The sequence below is a fragment of the Panthera pardus genome, unplaced genomic scaffold, assembly GCF_024362965.1.
Source record: "Panthera pardus isolate Hobbes unplaced genomic scaffold, ASM2436296v1 HiC_scaffold_25, whole genome shotgun sequence".
NCBI lineage: Eukaryota > Metazoa > Chordata > Mammalia > Carnivora > Felidae > Panthera > Panthera pardus.
Window position 1 is genome coordinate 85,769,131 of NW_026526821.1, and position 16,697 is coordinate 85,785,827.

General features: G+C 38.8%; 1 protein-coding gene across 2 annotated transcripts in view; it reads right to left on the bottom strand.

Annotated features, from left to right (window-relative positions):
• Positions 1-6,152: 6,152 nt before the first annotated feature.
• GFPT1 (glutamine--fructose-6-phosphate transaminase 1) overlaps positions 6,153-16,697 on the bottom strand; it is a 55,949-nt gene continuing 45,404 nt past the window's right edge. For both annotated transcript variants that reach the window (XM_053890757.1, XM_053890756.1), the window contains 5 exons: positions 14,497-14,611; positions 14,109-14,236; positions 13,378-13,545; positions 12,302-12,463; positions 6,153-11,654 (listed from right to left, as the gene is read on the bottom strand). In XM_053890757.1, the coding sequence (XP_053746732.1) occupies positions 11,610-11,654; positions 12,302-12,463; positions 13,378-13,545; positions 14,109-14,236; positions 14,497-14,611 (618 nt within the window). In that variant the 3' untranslated portion in view covers positions 6,153-11,609. The remainder of the gene's footprint in view (positions 11,655-12,301; positions 12,464-13,377; positions 13,546-14,108; positions 14,237-14,496; positions 14,612-16,697) is intronic.

Genomic DNA, 16,697 nt, shown 5'->3' on the forward strand with positions numbered 1-16,697 from the left:
CCCAGGAAATTGAGTCTATAGATTGCTGGAGATTGCTTTTTTCTTGTAAATCGTTAAGATAGTTCCAAGTTGATGGAGATTCATGTCCTGCAAAACTGTGATCTCTATCAGTTAACCATTTGTTTTTCCCTTTGTTCTTGGGGAGTCAGGAGTGCCTGAGGAATGTCACACATATCCCACCCAAGTGGTGTTGTGGTGTATTAGCTTGTGCTTTGTCCTCAGCTTGCCTTTTGCCGTCTCACCACAATGGACCCAATGAAGCTACGAGATCTAAAGACTAAAGACTGTTTCTTACAGTGTGTGGACTTTTGCCACCTACACACAGATCATCTTTGATGATTGTTAAAAATGCATATTCCTGGGCCACAACTCCACCCGCTGAATCATAATCTCAGGTATTGACCTAAGAAACTGCATCTTTTAATGGGCTCTTCCGACATGTTAAAATTTGAGAGCTACTTTCCCAAAGCCGAACAGGAGACATTGTGTCTAAGGGAGACGCGATAGTCTCTTTTTGCAAAATTGTGCTCTCCTGGGAAACAGTGATGACTGGGTTACCAATCAGGTCCTTTAGGAGTTAGAGTTGTACGGCTTTAAGCCCCAAGTTCACATCACCTAATGGCACAAAATCTCAAACCATGAATGTAGAAAGCAATCCTGGACTGGTTAATTCCTAGGCACCTCACAGAAATAAATGCAGACCTTCTCTGAAGAAAGAAGCCACCTTCAACCTAGGCCTCAAAGAATTCCCAAAAGTAATTCTCCGAGGAACTCACGGCTAAAACGAAAAAGCACACAAAGAAACAAGGCACCAGGAGTGAACATCAGCAGAAACAACGGGCAATCCAGATACAGGAAATATCAGGTATAGACTTAAAAAGATAAGTCTGCATATCATATTTAAAGAAGTAAAAGACAAGGTTCAAAATAGCTTCAAGGGAGAGAAAATAGTGACCAAAGTTGAGAAATAACAAAAAGAATTTCTAAGCATATAGTTGAAATTTGAAAGTCAGTGGATTAACTATAATCAGGCACCAAGGACCCTTCTAGGGAGATAGGCAGAGTTATTTTGAAGGAAGTTTCCATTACCATTTTTATTCAAATTGTACTGGATCCCTCGGGCAGCAGAGTTAAGGCAATTTTTTTTTTTTAATGTGTAAGGATTAGTTGGGAAGAAACAAACCTGGTATTATTCATGGGTAAGAGAATAGTGCACATAGAAAATATCCACTAGAGTTAATAAATCAATTTAGCAAAGTTGCAGTGAACAAAAGTCAACATAGAGAAGTTCATTGTATTTACTTTTTTTTTTAATGTTTATTTTTGAAGGAGAGAGAGACACGGGGGAGGGGCAGAAAAAGAGGGAGACACAGAATTGGAAGCAGGTGGGGTGGGGGGGCACCTGGGTGGCTCAGTCAGTTGAACCTCCGACTTCAGCTCAGGTCATGATCTCACTGTCCGTGAGTTCGAGCCCCGCATAGGGCTCTGTGCTGACAGCTCAGAGCCTGGGGCCTATTTCAGATTCTGTGTCTCCCTCTCTCTCTCGGCCCTTCCCCTACTCATGCTCGCGCGCGCGCACTCTCTCTCTCTCTCTCAAAAATAAACATTAAAAAAAAAAAAAAAAAAAGAATTGGAAGCAGGCTCCAGGCTCTGAGCTGTCAGCACAGAGCCCGAGGCCAGGCTCAAACTCGTAAGCTGTGAGATCATGACCTGAGCCAAAGTCAGATGCTCAACCCTTTGAGCCACCCAGGCACCCCCATTGTATTCTCTATACCAGCAACGAATTGTTAGAAAATGTAAATTTATGTCTTTGTAAAAATATTTTTAAATACCATTTACAAGGACAACAAAAATTACTCGGAATAAATACAACAAAAGAGAATGCAAGTTCTCTGAATCCACTTGCTTGTGGCTACTGTAACAAGTTACCACAAATGTGAAGATTTAAAATAAGAGATTTACTGTCTTAACAGTTCTGGAGACCGGAAGTCCAAACTCAGCATCACTGAGTTGAATTCAAGGTGTTGGTAGGGCCACATGCCCTCTGGAGACCCCAGAGCATCCATTTCTCGCCCCTTCAGTGGCTGGTGGCTGCATCGTTACAGTCGCTGCCCCTGCAGTCAAAATGCCTCACATTTTCTGCATCAATTCTTCCTCCCACTTAAAACGTCTTTACAAATTTGATTCTGTCATTTGCCTTTTTTTTTCTCTCACTTATGATAGCATGTCTGTGATTTGGGATTCTGAGCTTGTTTTTTGGAAAGTGCTTTGAGGCTTATATTGAAAGTTCCCTGCTCCAGAAAAAGATTTGGGTTGGCTTCTGCCAGGTGCCTGGAGGCTCCATCAACTCAGGATCACTGTAAAATAACCTCTCAGTTTGAGGCTTTTTTAGGACAAACAGGTAGGGCAAATGTCTGCACAAAACCTTCATGATTCTAGCTGTGGTAAGGAATTCCCGTGGGAGATTTGTCCCCGATCCACCACAACTGAGGCTGAGGCCTGCCCTTTCCCTTGTCCTAACCCTCTCTGACATATTTCCTGGGTTACTCTTTTGCCAAGAATGTTTTCCATTCTGCTGACTTCCCACCTTTCTCTAGACTGTGGCTTTGTCTCCTGCCCGCCATGGGCAGCCCACTGGAATTGAAAAGATCTAGCCTCCAGGAGAGGAACAGATGCCCCCACCCCCCAGAATTGCCATCAGCTTCCATACTTGTCACTTCTCTTCCTAGTGCTTTCTTACTTTTTGCTTCTGAGAACTTTTTTCTTGATAAGAGATTGTTTTCTTCTGCATTCCCATCCAACATTAACTTCTCTATCCCAGGAATTTCCTGTTATCTAGTCTCAATATTGCCAGAAATTCCTGCTGCCACCTCTCTACATATATGCGCCTGCAGTTTATATACAAGAATAGAGAAGGTAGGGTCCCAACCTTAGCTACAAGAGAGAGAAGCAAAAAGTTCTGGCAGAGAGGCACCACTACCTGGGTGCTCGTGGAGGCCAAAGGAAACACAAAATGGGTAATGGAAGAGAAAATGTATTGGTATGTGTGTGTACACGTATGTATTTAAGTAAACTATGGACTCTTGACTAGTTGTACAAATGAGGGTTTAAGTAGCAGTGCACGTTCTTTCCCTGATATGTATACATTTATATAATTAATCAACTTGGCCCCTCCCCCTTCTAAGTATTCCACTTAAGACTATAAGACTTTTATACTAAGGGGGATTGTGACTAAGGGAGAGAAACGGACAACACATAGAGAGAAATTTGTGAAATTTATCTCCTCTTCTTGGGAAGAGGGTGTGTCTTTATTTCAACAGGGACTCTTGCAACATATCAACCAGAATCATATCCTTTTTGATCCTCCTTGGAAATTTAAATATGGACACAAGGGTGAGTATAGATGCTGGGTAATCCCAAGGGTGAACTGCGCTGGACAATGTCTGTTGAGTATCTTGCGCCAGCCCACCCTTCTAAGTTCTCCTTTCTACTGTATACCTATCCACAGAGATCCAATTAGATTTCACCAATGAGAGCCACTTGCACACAATCTGGAACAGGAAAGTAGAAATAAGTATTCTCCAGTGGTAAACGGCAAACAGGTTAATGGGCATCAGACAGCTAATGTGGGATCTGCCAACAGCTCCCATGCATCTTTCTGGCAGTCACCCACCCTGGTGCCACAAGACCTTCCAACAGTTGTGGCTCCTTGCAATTCCTACACGGGCAGATTGCACAGGGGCCTCATTCCCCCTTCCCGAGGCCTCCTCATGGCTGTGTAAGCCCCAATTCCCCATATTAAATCCTTTCTCACTGGAAATGCCAGTCAGTAGTGATTTATGACTTCTTGACCAAACTCTAACTCAGCAAATAAAAGCACTGAAAGAAAATAAATTAAAATGCTATTTAGAGTGTAACTTAAGGTCAGCAAGTGGTTTATTAAGCAACTGCTATGGCAAAGTCATTGTGCTTAGGCAATGAGAAACACAAATATCGTGTAAGCAGAGCCCATGTGTCCACAGGACCTTCTCATACGGTGTGTGTGCCTAGGAGACCCACCAGGATGCTAGGCAGCTCAAGGTAAGAATGGAAAAGCAAGAGCTGGCTGTTAGTTTTTGTGAAGGGTTATCCATTTAAATAATGATCCAAGTTTTGAAGCATCCTGTTTGGGCCTAAGTCAAGCCGTAACAGATTCTTTAATTTAAAAAATAACTTAGGGGAGCCTGGGTTGCTCAGTCAGTTAAGCGTCCAACTTCCGCTCAGGTCATGATCTCACAGTCCGTGAGTTTGAGCCCCGTGTCGGGCTCTGTGCTGACAGCTCAGAGCCTGGAGCCTGCTTTGGATTCTGTGTCTCCCTCTCTCTCTGCCCCTCCCCTGCTCATGCTCTGTCTCTGTCTCAAAAATAAATAAAAAAAAAAATAAAATAAAAATAACTTAAAAATCAGCCTTGTCTTCTGATAGGATATCAACATTCTCCGAGCTGCCCTTCCTTAGTTTCAGCAATGTTCAGCCCAAAGGAACTGAGTGAGGACCAATAACATAGCAACATCACCTTTTGGGAAGGCCAAGTTGAGGAGACCAATATGTCTACAAGTCAACTAGCTTTTGTCTGTTCTGGGGAACTCCAGACTCCGTGCTTTACTCCTGGAACCAGGCATTCACACACAAATTTACACAAATAGGTCTCTGCTGAGAAAATAACTCAAAGTACTTAAGTTATTAATGTTGTATCAGTAAAATCAATTCTGCATTAAGAAGCCAGAGTAGTTTTCCACTTCACTTAAAACATCAAAAAAAAAGAAAGAAAAACAAAAACCCCCACACACATACATACATGCAAAAACCGTACATATGGAGAAGTTTTAAATTGTTTCTTTCAAAGAAACACTTTGAACTTTAGTAACAATACATGGGTCCAAGTTAAGAACCAAGAACATAAGATAAAAATCTTATAAGGATTTCCCACAGTTCCTAGGTTTCTACACAGCAGCAAAAGTAAATTCAATTTTGGGTTTACCTTTTATTCAAAGGATAAATACAAAATTAGGAAGCAAGAGATAGAATTCAAGGCAAATGTGCTCAACATTTCAAAATAATTCTACATACAAAGTATGGGGGCAAAAAGCCCCCATGAACCAAACTGGTTAACTACATTCAAGTCTAACAGGAACTTGAATTTACTGCGATTTCCCTTGGCCAGGAACTAAAAGCCTTGGCTCAGGTATTTTCCATCTCATTAGGGGCACTGTTTGAAGACCAAGCTTTCCAATGAGTCCATCCCACATTGCACTTGCCATAGTAGAACATCCGTGACTGATGCTGCCACACTGGCATCAGTGAGGACAACATGAGGACAGGAGTGTCACCTGAAAGGGCTTGTTGGCAGAAACAAACTGTAGTGACCCTGATACATCTAGACCTTTGCAACCAGGATGTTATAGGACAACCCAAAACTAATGGGTATCAACCTTTGGGTCTCACAAATTAAGAATGTATTAGGGGCACCTGGGTGGCTCAGTTGGTTACACATCCGACTCTGGATTTTGGCTCAGGTCATGATCTCACGGCCTGTGAGTTTGAACCCCATGTGGGGCTCCATATGGACAGCACAGAGCCTGCTTGAGATTCTCTCTCTCCCTCTCTCTGCCCCTCTCCCACTCACGTGCACCTTCTCACCCTCACTCTCTCTCTCAAAATAAATAAACATAAAAAAAAAGAGAGAGAGAGAATATATTAGTTAAGAAGTACGAGGTCATTTGCCTTCTACTTATAATAAATCCAGAATTCTCAATGAGTACTTCTATCACAGGCTTTGGGAAGTCTGGCAATTCTCCTTCTAAGACCTTACCATATTTATCTCCATTCCAGAACATACAAAGCTGAGTGACAGAGGCAAAAATTAACTTCTAAAGATCCCCAAGGTATGCAATAGCTGTGAGTTCCAGGATATACCTTATTAGGCTCTATTTTTAAACTGCTGGATGCCTCTAAATCACTCTTTATACTGCAGAAATTAAAAGCATATGAAAACATGTCAAGAGCTTTCATCTTAATAAGTATAAATAGTCTTTTTAATCTTATACAAACCAAGGTAGACTGATAAGTGGGTGGAAGGAAATAACTACAATTCTATCCAAAAAGCATTTCTCTAATTGTTTACAAGCTCCATTTTTTATTCCATATTTTCAACTGCACATCCAGACTTCATTTTCAAAAATCTTTTGAAATACGAAAAGGTACATACGGCTACATAACAGCATTAGGAGAAATACATTTGAGAAAACACAATAAGTGAACCTTGGAATTTCAGCCAACGAATCACATTAATAATATGAAGTTCAAAAACATGGCCTTTCAATCTTAGAAATAATCTCTTGTACACATGCTAACCAAAAAAAAAAGAACAATGAATTTTTCTGATTACACGCATACTTCTGGGGAACAGATCAGCTGGTTAAATAACCTGTAACCTGGCAATCTGTCTGTATATTATTACAAGATTAGTTTATAGCTCCAGGATGTTTAAGCTAATAAAGTTCCTACACCATTTTTTTTTTTTTAAAGGAAGAACTATTTACGTACAGAGATCAGTGAGGGAGACTTAACCCTTACTTCTTTCCTCATCCAAAAAACTGAAAGAATTCCTTTTTCTTAAATGCCACTCCCAATGACAAACTGGCCTCTAAATTTTTAGGGAAATTATTTCTTGGCCTTTACTAAGTACTCGGTAAATACTTACTGATAGCCAATTGAGGTGATTTTAAAGATAACCATTTAATAAAAGTAAAGCTGGATTTTATGCCAAAACGTGGCCCATGGAAAAAGTGATCCGTGCTGTGTGGCAGCCCCAGGCTTTGCTGTAGAGCAACACGGAGACAGAGCTGAGAGACTGGGCTCAGTTCTATGCGAAGGCAAAACAGCACAGCTATTCATTCAAACCACCCTGGCGGAACTCTGTCTCCTGCAGAACACAGCGAGTGCTGTAAGCACTAGGGATAGAGATTTTAGCTTGCTGTTTATAAAAGGATCCTGTAAAAGGAAGCTTTGTTCTATAATTAACAGATTGCCAGATACTTCAGAAACTTTAGATTTAGAGGACAGGCTGTCTTGCTACTCACCCATGTTAAATATCCTTCTTTTGCAACTATCACTTAAGCAAAGTGTCGATCACTGTATACGCCAGAAATCTGCTAGAAACACATTCTTACCAAAAAATTCAAAACACTTGAGAAGGTACAGTATCTATGGAGTATGACATCAGAAAAAATAGAGCCTTTGCTTTATCTAATGATTCTTTCTAAAACAATTGGCAAGTTGAAGTGGAGACATGTAACTTTTGATTACATTTATGCAATCATCTCTTCTTTTAAAAAGCAACAGTAATGGATTAACTTCTAGCATTAGAGAAGTTTACTAACAACTAAACACTGGCTACATTCTTAGTGCAATACAATCTTTAACACATCTACCAACATGTACACACTTCAAATATTGGCAAATTGCTTCAAAATGTAATTCTCACTAAGTTTTGGTAACTTATTCACAGTTCACTGTTAGAGTTCTTGGACTTACAATACATGAAGAAGAAATGACCAACTGGCTCAGGAAACTAAACATTCATCTTAAAAGAACAGAAAACTGAAACAAAGCAAGGATTCTAAAATCTCCAGCTCACAAAAAGTATAACTTACACAAATATGAAAAGTTTTATTTAAGCGAAAACAAAATAGCCACAGAACATTTTAAAAAGCTAACAGGATCATTCCCATATTCATTCTGAGTACCGTAAGAAAGGTAATTCAAGAATTTCCTAAAATGTTCTCATTAGCCATTATTTATGGTAGATTCCATAATATTGATTATCAAGCTATTACAGACTTACAAGTTAATACAGCATAACCTTACAGTCTTGCTAGTTAACTATGATGTTCATTTTAACCCTGGAAATGACTGGTTCAAAGCTAATGTCATCAGTCCTATTGGTTGTCATGTCATAGATCTGAAGATAAGGTTAAATTCATCAGGTAGGGAAATACTGATGTTTTAACTATCCTTAAATATTGTGAGAAAAACTCATGTGTTAGTATTTCTAAACTTGAGGTTAAAAAAAGTAATCTGAAATATGTTTTCATGGATAAGACACTCTATCCGGTGGTCTGGTATACAAAATCCACTAAATTTGTGGATATAAGGCTAAAATATCTTCCTTTACCATTTCCTTCCATTTCTTTGGCCTTCACAAATTCTATGCGAGCTATGATTTCTTTTTCAATAAACACTTTCCAATGACATTGTGCTTTTAGAAAAATCACTTAGATTGTAATATACAATAAATAGTTAACATTAGTCTTTCCCTTTTATTGCTACAGTATATCCTAATTTTTTTTAAGATAAAACACTGACTCCAAAAGACTTCTTAAAATGTTTGTTAAAGCAAACACTTCAGCTGGTCTTCCTTCTTTGAAGGTTTTAATATAAATAAGCGCCAAATGAACATCACCAAGGAGCTTTAAAGCAGGGGGGTGGGGGGCAGGGGGCTCCTTTCCCCCTGTCCTCATTATTAGCTTAGGCCAAGAGACCTGTATTCAGAAGGATAAGACACTACCATCTTAAAAACAACTTTCCACAAAACGTGAGACAGAAAATTTGTGTTAGCTCTCTTAACCCCCAGCCCCATCTGCACTCCACCCTGTGTCACCTCCCCTTGAGTGCTATCTATGCTTGCTTTTTACCTGCATTTCGCCTTTGCTATTCCTTGGAGTTCCACAGATACATGGTCTAACCAGCCCGTGATAATAGCTAACTCTACAAAATGCATTTTAATAACCTCTTTTGAACATAATACGCCCCTAAACTTGGACCACTGTCTAAGTGAACAAATCTGCTAACAACATTTAACAACCCAGCTCACCTCCATTTTTCCACTCTCTCACCCTGTGCCTTGCAATCATCTTAATCTTCACCGGTGATAAGACGGCCTGGTGACAAGCAGACTTTACTTTAAACAAGATATCCTTTTCAGTTTCTTGCACACTGACTTGCCCGTAATAGGATGCTGACATATAGCAAACTAAAAACAGTTAACATTAATTTTCCTCTTATCATTTATATCTATGGCATAAGTAATTTAAAAGAGATAGAAAAGCTGACTGACTGCAGAGTAACAATCATTTACTGGGCCACGTGTTAGAGGTTACACACGACCCCAGCCTAAAAAGGGCTCATGGCTGAGGTAAGAAACTCTAAGTTACATATGAATGAATTTAAACTTTAAATGTACTACAAGAAAGAACTTTTTATATAAAGGACTCCTTTTGTAGAATATCTTTCTTGAAAAATCAGGTTTTCTTATCCTAGATTACATTGGTTTTAATTGGGCATGTGTACTTGTTAGTGATTTGCCTCATTACAGTATTTTTTGTGTTCATAATTAATGTGTAAAAGCATTTAAAAATCACTACATTAAATAAAATAAGAAGCAAGAAGGGATGAAGAGAAACCATGTTTATTTGGAAAATACCACTTCTTTGTTAATATCAGCTTTTGATATTCAATTCAGAACATATCCTAGCTTGAAGTGTGTGTGTGTGTGTGTGTGTGTGTGTGTGTGTGTGTGTAAGAGAGAGACAGACAGACAGCCATAGAAGAGAAAAACAGAGAAACTGAAAACTAATGATTGATTTCACATATTTGTTCACTTGGGATGCTGATTCAAACTTTTTAGGCCATTAGGAAATGCCAAACCCATACAAATCAGAAACATAAAATGCATAATTTAACCAACAGAAGAAATGACTCTAAACATATACTAAAATTAGCAAGCCTAAACAAAATAATCTCAGAAACATTTAAAATACATAGATATAGCCATAGTAGCTATATATAAGATGTAAATAGTAACCTTACTTTATTTTTAGAAACAATCAGGTTTCTAGTCTCCATCTATGACAGTCCTTCCAAAGTACCTCAAAATATGCAAAGTACTTTTTCTAACCCTAATACACAAGCAGAACTCTGTGCTGCACTTGCAGCAATTGCTTTTAGAAAATCTTAACCTCATCAAGAAATTCAAACACAGAAAAAAGAAAAAGGCTGAATTTACTTAAATAATTATGCTAAGTATCTTCACAATTTAAAAGTGAAAACTTTAAAAAGAGAAGGACTTCACCAAAACACAGACACGCTGCCCTATAACCCCCAAGATTTGGCAAAAAAACCCCATGGGGAAATTATTACTCAAGACATTTTGGGTGTCAAACCAATATTCTACTCTATTTTAATCTAAATTGTTAATTTCCATTTCCGATGTAAACCAGCTGAAGGCACCTCGATTTCACTTTATTTATTCATATCTTCTTCATTCCTAAATATATTTCAGGAGTAAAACACAGATAATAGAGAAAAATACCTAGGAAGTAACATTATATTTGATGCAATCCTTCACTAGTCTCAGTGTAAAGCATACGGCTTTCTCGAAGCCTAGCCCAGCATACACACTTAGAGTCAAGTGATTAGTCAAAAAACTTGCAAATCTTCCAAACTACAGAGAACTTCCACCTGGCGCAAAGGTACTAGTTTATGCAACAAGGCAGTAAAAAGCTAAAATTCACTACAAGACAATTTTCCTCAGGGCAAAATTAAAGAGAAATCTACATATATCAGTACTGATTTAATCCCAGACATTTGGTAACAACTTTGTGTGGTAATTTCAAAGAATAAGGTAAACTAAGTCATTCAGCAGTCATTAAACAAAACAAAACAAAAAACTACAGATATTAGAAAATAGAAACCAGTTTTAGAAAATGGAAAAACCAGGAGTAGGACACCCCATCTGTATGTCCCCCATCTTCACACTGAAAACCATGTTGTCAGTTGTCTAAAGCAGCTCAAATTTAAAAGTTTGTGCTATGAGATTGTGCAAATAACTTGCTGTTAAGAACTGGAGAAAAACAAATGCACTACACACTCTAGCTTCCTAAGTGAACTCAACTTCCACCTAACAAGCAACAGGTCTGAGAGACTCAGGTTAATGTAACTTACATAGAAATCCCACCAAGAAATTCCACCAAGAAAAGCTTTCACTTTTTAAGTTCTACAGTTTGATTTAAAACCAAAACACAAACAAACTTCAAAACAAATCACAGCATCTTCTCTTTACACGTAAACTTAGCAAGACCTTAATTAAATGTCCAAGTATTAGCATACATTGCTGCTGGCTTCAGATATCCAAATAAATGTACTACACTTTCTTTGAGCTGAATGAATAGAAGCTCGGTAAAACAAAGGCCAATTATTCTAAAAACACACAGTCCTCCCAGGCTGAAGTGGAGGACCCAGAAATCCAACATCCAGCATCCTTTAAAGAAAATGAGAGCTAAATCTCTTTGTGATAACAATTCCAATATAAATTCCATTATTTAAACTCCCCCACAAATTACTGGAAAAATATGAGGTAATTTCACAAAAATCACAAATTGAGTGGAGTAATTATAACCGATATATAAATAAGGATTTACTAAAAAAGGCTTCGAGGGGTGCTATTTTAAATCAAGGTGTTAAATACAAAAGGTGTCTTGTGTTGCTCAATCGCCCAGAGTTGCAGATGCTCCTTATTCTACAGTTACAGATTTGGCAAGGTTCCGGGGGAAATCAACCTGCAAAAAAAAGAGCGATATTTGAATATTGTATAGACTGGGGGGAGAGGAGCAGTTACTCTAAGCAAATTATTTTTGTATATAAAACCAGAAAACAACATGTTCATTAACCATGTTAGTTACACACTACAAAGAACTAAAATGGGAAAATACAATCAAATAATGTATCTCAAAAGTCTTGAAAAGAGGAAAAAGGATCCTGAAGGAGCAGGTTCGGCACAGGAAGTGCTCCCACGGTCCTCCATAAAGGTGGCAGCCCTCTCAGGGGACACTGGAAGTGTGGAAGAGTGGGATGTTCGATGGTCAGAGTGACTGCGAGGCCAGGAATGCTAGGTCCTGTGGTGCGTGGGGGCGTCCCAAACAAGAACTGCCAAGAGCTACCCCAAAAGAAACAGGAAACACAGAGGTGTTCCCCAAGGAGGTCATCTCTAATCTCGGAGTTAGGGTCCAAAGTTCCTTCAGGTTCTATATGTAAGAAAAGGTTACGATGTAACTTACAAATCGGGCCATGCCGCTTTAACAGGTGACAGATAAATATCTGAAGGATTTCCCAAATGCTATTGCTAAAAATTTCAAAGGAAAACGCTGAAAGTGAACTGGGTAAAAAAAAAAAAAGTCCAAGATTTCTGCAGGGGCCCATCACGTACATCATAGCCTCTCAGCACAGCAAGGTGGAAAGCCAGCAACTGTAAGGGGATCACACTGAGAATGCCCTGCAAGCAGTCCACAGAGTGGGGCACCTTGATTGTTCTGTTTGTGTTCTTAATGGTCTCGGTATCTTCCTTATCACATATCACCACTGGGCGTCCCTGGGAAAGAAACACACACACACAGATGCACCATCACTGGTAAGCAAAGGCAGGGCTGTTGCACGTGAATGTGCAAATTTTGCACTGAACATCTGCATGTGGCCTCACTGACTCACAATCCCATGTGGTAAATCAGATTGATCTCACTTATAGCCAAGGAAACGGAAACTTTGTGGGATTCAGTAATGGGCTTAAACTCACACAAACAAGGGGTGCCTGGGTGGCTCAGTCGGTTAAGTATCCAACTTCAGCTCAGGTCACGATCTCACTGTCTGTGAGTTCGAGCCCCGCGTCGGGCTCTGTGCTGACCGCTCAGAGCCTGGAGCCTGTTTCAGATTCTGTGTCTCCCTCTCTCTCTGACCCTCCCCCGTTCATGCTCTGTCTCTCTCTGTCTCAAAAATAAATAAACGTTAAAAAAAAATAAATAAACTCACACAAACAAGAAATACCCGGCTCAGTACTCGAATCCAAGTCGGCCTGCCCTCAAAGCTCAACTTCATGACCACTACATTGTGCTCAGACAGTAATATCTTTGAGGCTTTATATAAAAGCCAAATGATCTGAAGAAAACTGTTAAGCACAGCACCTGTAATATTAATGTAAAACCTAGTTCCTCCTGAAATATACTTTTAAGAATATTAACTTAAGAGGGAGCAGCATACACTAATAAATAGGACAAGATCTGGAGACGAGACCTCAGTTTTGGTCTTGGCTCTGCTTATTATGAGATCTAGGAGCCGGGTCCCGTCAAAACTCTTCAGCATCTCCGATTCTTCACATGTAAACTTAAACATGTTTTCTAAGCCTCCTACCAGGCACTGGATTATCACTTTAAATGTCATAAAATTCAAATAAGCTTTAGTGACCCAACTCTTAGAGAACCCCGGGTCCCCTCACAGCAGCCCCTAACTTACCTGCCTAGCAACCACCTGCTGAAGAGCATTCTGACACTTCGCATAAGTGTGATCTCTCATGATAATCATGATGACAGGCATCAACTTATCCACCAAAGCCAGAGGGCCATGTTTCAATTCACCAGCAAGGATGCCTTCAGAGTGCATATAAGTGATTTCTTTGATTTTCTAACAGGAAAGAACTAGATTAGTCTTCAGTTTGTTTTTCAAAAACCCATTCTTAAGTAAATATTACACAAAACATCTGGTGTCTGAAGTCACTATTTATCCAGAAGTATTAAAGGACCACTGACCTGTAAATACAGGTTAATAGATCATTATTTCTAAACTCTCAACAAGTAACTATAAGTTTTAAAACCACAAAAACTTTTTGAAGATTTTAGGTGACCATGAATATATTCATATTACTCGGTGGCTGTTCTCTACTTGCCTCATGCTTGACCTCAATTAAATCTCACACCTAGAAAAAATTCAATCTTTTATTTATTCATATTTGGACAACAAATTAACCAAGTTACTTGCTAAACCCAAATTACCACACTAAAATGTACTTTTCTTGATTTTCACTTTTGAATTAAGTATTCTGTTACCCTTTCTCAAGATAACAAATCAGAGTACATAAAAACAAAGGCATTTTCAAAAATTCCACCTATTTCATTCCATTTAAAAATTATGGCTACGTGCCAGGTCCTCATGTCCAACAGACTGAAATTACAAGTGAGAAGACTTACTAGTGCCCCTTCAAGACAAGTAGCATAATGATAGCCACGTCCCATTATCAAGACTGACTTCTGATGATAAAGTTCCGTTGCCAGTTTCTGAATTTCATCATCCATGCTCAATACTTCCTTGATCAAATCTGTTAAGAATATTAACAAAGTCTATGAAAGAAGGACAATAAACTGAACTGATATAGTAACAATAATATACTGGTAGCAACCAACAAAAGACCAGTGCTTCTATCTTCTGTGATCTCAGTGAGGGATTTTTAAATACATAGGCAAAAAAGATCTTTTTGACTAAATAGCTATAAACCACAGCGTCAAGGGCAAGAAGAGAACTTTGCCCGTTAGCTACTTCCTCAGACAACAAAAATGTACTGTGTGAGGATCTTCGTACCAGGCAGCCGCTTCAATCCAAGCATGATCTCTTTGCGTCTCTCTTGCATGGAGATCCTGTCATCACACATCATGAGGGCAAACATCACAAGGGACACAAACTGGCTGGTGTAAGCCTGGAACAACGCAAAAAAGCACAATTAGCTGCAGGCTGCAGTTGCATTTTAAGAACTTGGAATTTTTAATGTAAAACGATGAAAATAAAGACTTTCCTCCCATTAGTTTTACAAATATGTATTGCCCATTTTTTAAAATAGCATTAGTAACAGCGAACTGAACCAGTACTTGAGAAATCTATCACTATTCTTCCTTTCTGAATTTGAACAAATGACCTAGCTTTTATTTCCAAAGACAAAAACAGAAGTTCCTTCTAATGCACTAGAAAGGAAAAGCGAGCAGAGAGTAACTCTGCACATGCACGACCAATTTAAGTTTTTGATAGAAGTCAAAAGCAAGGCACTCACTGAAGAATCCCTGAGGTACTTACACTGGTTTGGTTGGATTTTTAAAAAATTGTTCTTTGAGGGGTGCCTGGGTGGCTCAGTCAGTTAAGTGTCTGACTTCAGCTCAGGTCATGATCTCGCCATCCGTAAGTTTGAACCCCGCATTGGGCTCTGTGCTGATAGCTCAAAGCCTGTAGCCTGCTTGAGATTCTGTCTCCCTCTCTCTCTGACCCTCCCCTGTTCATTCTCTCACTCTCTCTCTCTCTCTCTTTCTCAAAAATGAACATTAAAATTTTTGTTAAATAATAATAAATAAAATAAAAATTGTTCTTGGATTTTTTAACCTTTGCCAATATACTTTGTTGCTCACTGCCACCTTCCCCCATCCCCATCCCCAGTTTGGCTAAAAAAAAATTTTTTTGCTTCAATTGTAGAAAGGTAAGTAGAAATAAGAATAATCCTCAATCTTAGAAATAATTACATTTTAATAATGGTATTAATAACATTTGTGAATACTGCCTTCTAATCTTCACTGCCTTTCTTTTCTTTAAATGGTTAAGAAACTTCTCTCTCAAAAATAAACATTAAAAAAAATTTTTAAAAAGGGGGGGGCACCTGAGTGGCTCAGTCACTTAGGTGTCTGGCTTCAGCTCATGTCATGATCTGGAGGTCTGTGGGTTCAAGCCCCACCTCGGACTCTGCTGACAGCTCACAGCTCAGAGTCTGGAGCCTGCTTCAGATTCTGTGTCTCCCTCTCTCTGCCCCTCCCCTGCTTCCTCTCTGTTTCTCTCTCTCAAAAATAAATAAATATTTAAAAAATTTAAAAATAAATAAATAGTTAAACTTAATTAGTAGGTATAATTTTATAACTTGCTCTTATTCTCCATTAAATCACAAGCACTTTCCCAAGGAAGACTGCCTTCTTTCTTGTTTACTACCGTGTGAGGCACAGTTTTGAAACTTGAGCAGCTTTCCATCTCTTTAGGCCTCAGATGGCCCACCTGTCAAAGGGACATTTATTTTCAAAGTTATCATGAGAATGAAATGAGACCAGTGTAAAGCACTCGGCATGACAGCTGACACACAGGTTCAAAACAAACTTTTACTCATAAAAGTTTGAACTAAAAGACATTTATTTTCCTAGGCCATAAAAATGGTGAATGTTTAAAACCTGCAGTCAACTATGGGGCACCCGGGTGGCTCAGTTAGTTAAGCATCCAACTCTTGATTTCGACTCAGGTCATGATCTCACAGTCCACACGATTGAGCCCTGCATCAGGGGCTCTGTGCTCAAAACTAACTAACTAACTAACTAACTAACTAACTAACTAACTAAATAAATAAATAAATAAAACTTTCTGTCAACTACCAAGACTATTTTCATTCCCATTAGCTGTATGAGAATGTGAGAGATGCATAGATGCGTATATGTTTACCATTTGCCTGTTAGGTAATGGCCTCTCAATACTACTTTATCACAAATATCCTGAATCTGACAAGTTAAGATTGTTTTCATGTTCATTGGCCATTTATGTTTTCTCTTTGAAGACTTAATTTCATTGTTCTTCACTTGTTTCTGCACTTGGGGTGTGGGAGTTCTGTTTTGTTTTTTTTAGTTGGTCTTAAGGTCTTTATTGTTACGTTTCAAATACTTTTTTCCCAGTTTGGGGTAAACCTTTTTTTATAATGGATTTATTAACTTAGAAGTTTTATTTTTTTTAACTGTTAAGTAGTACTGTTAGGCTTAGTCCTTCCATTC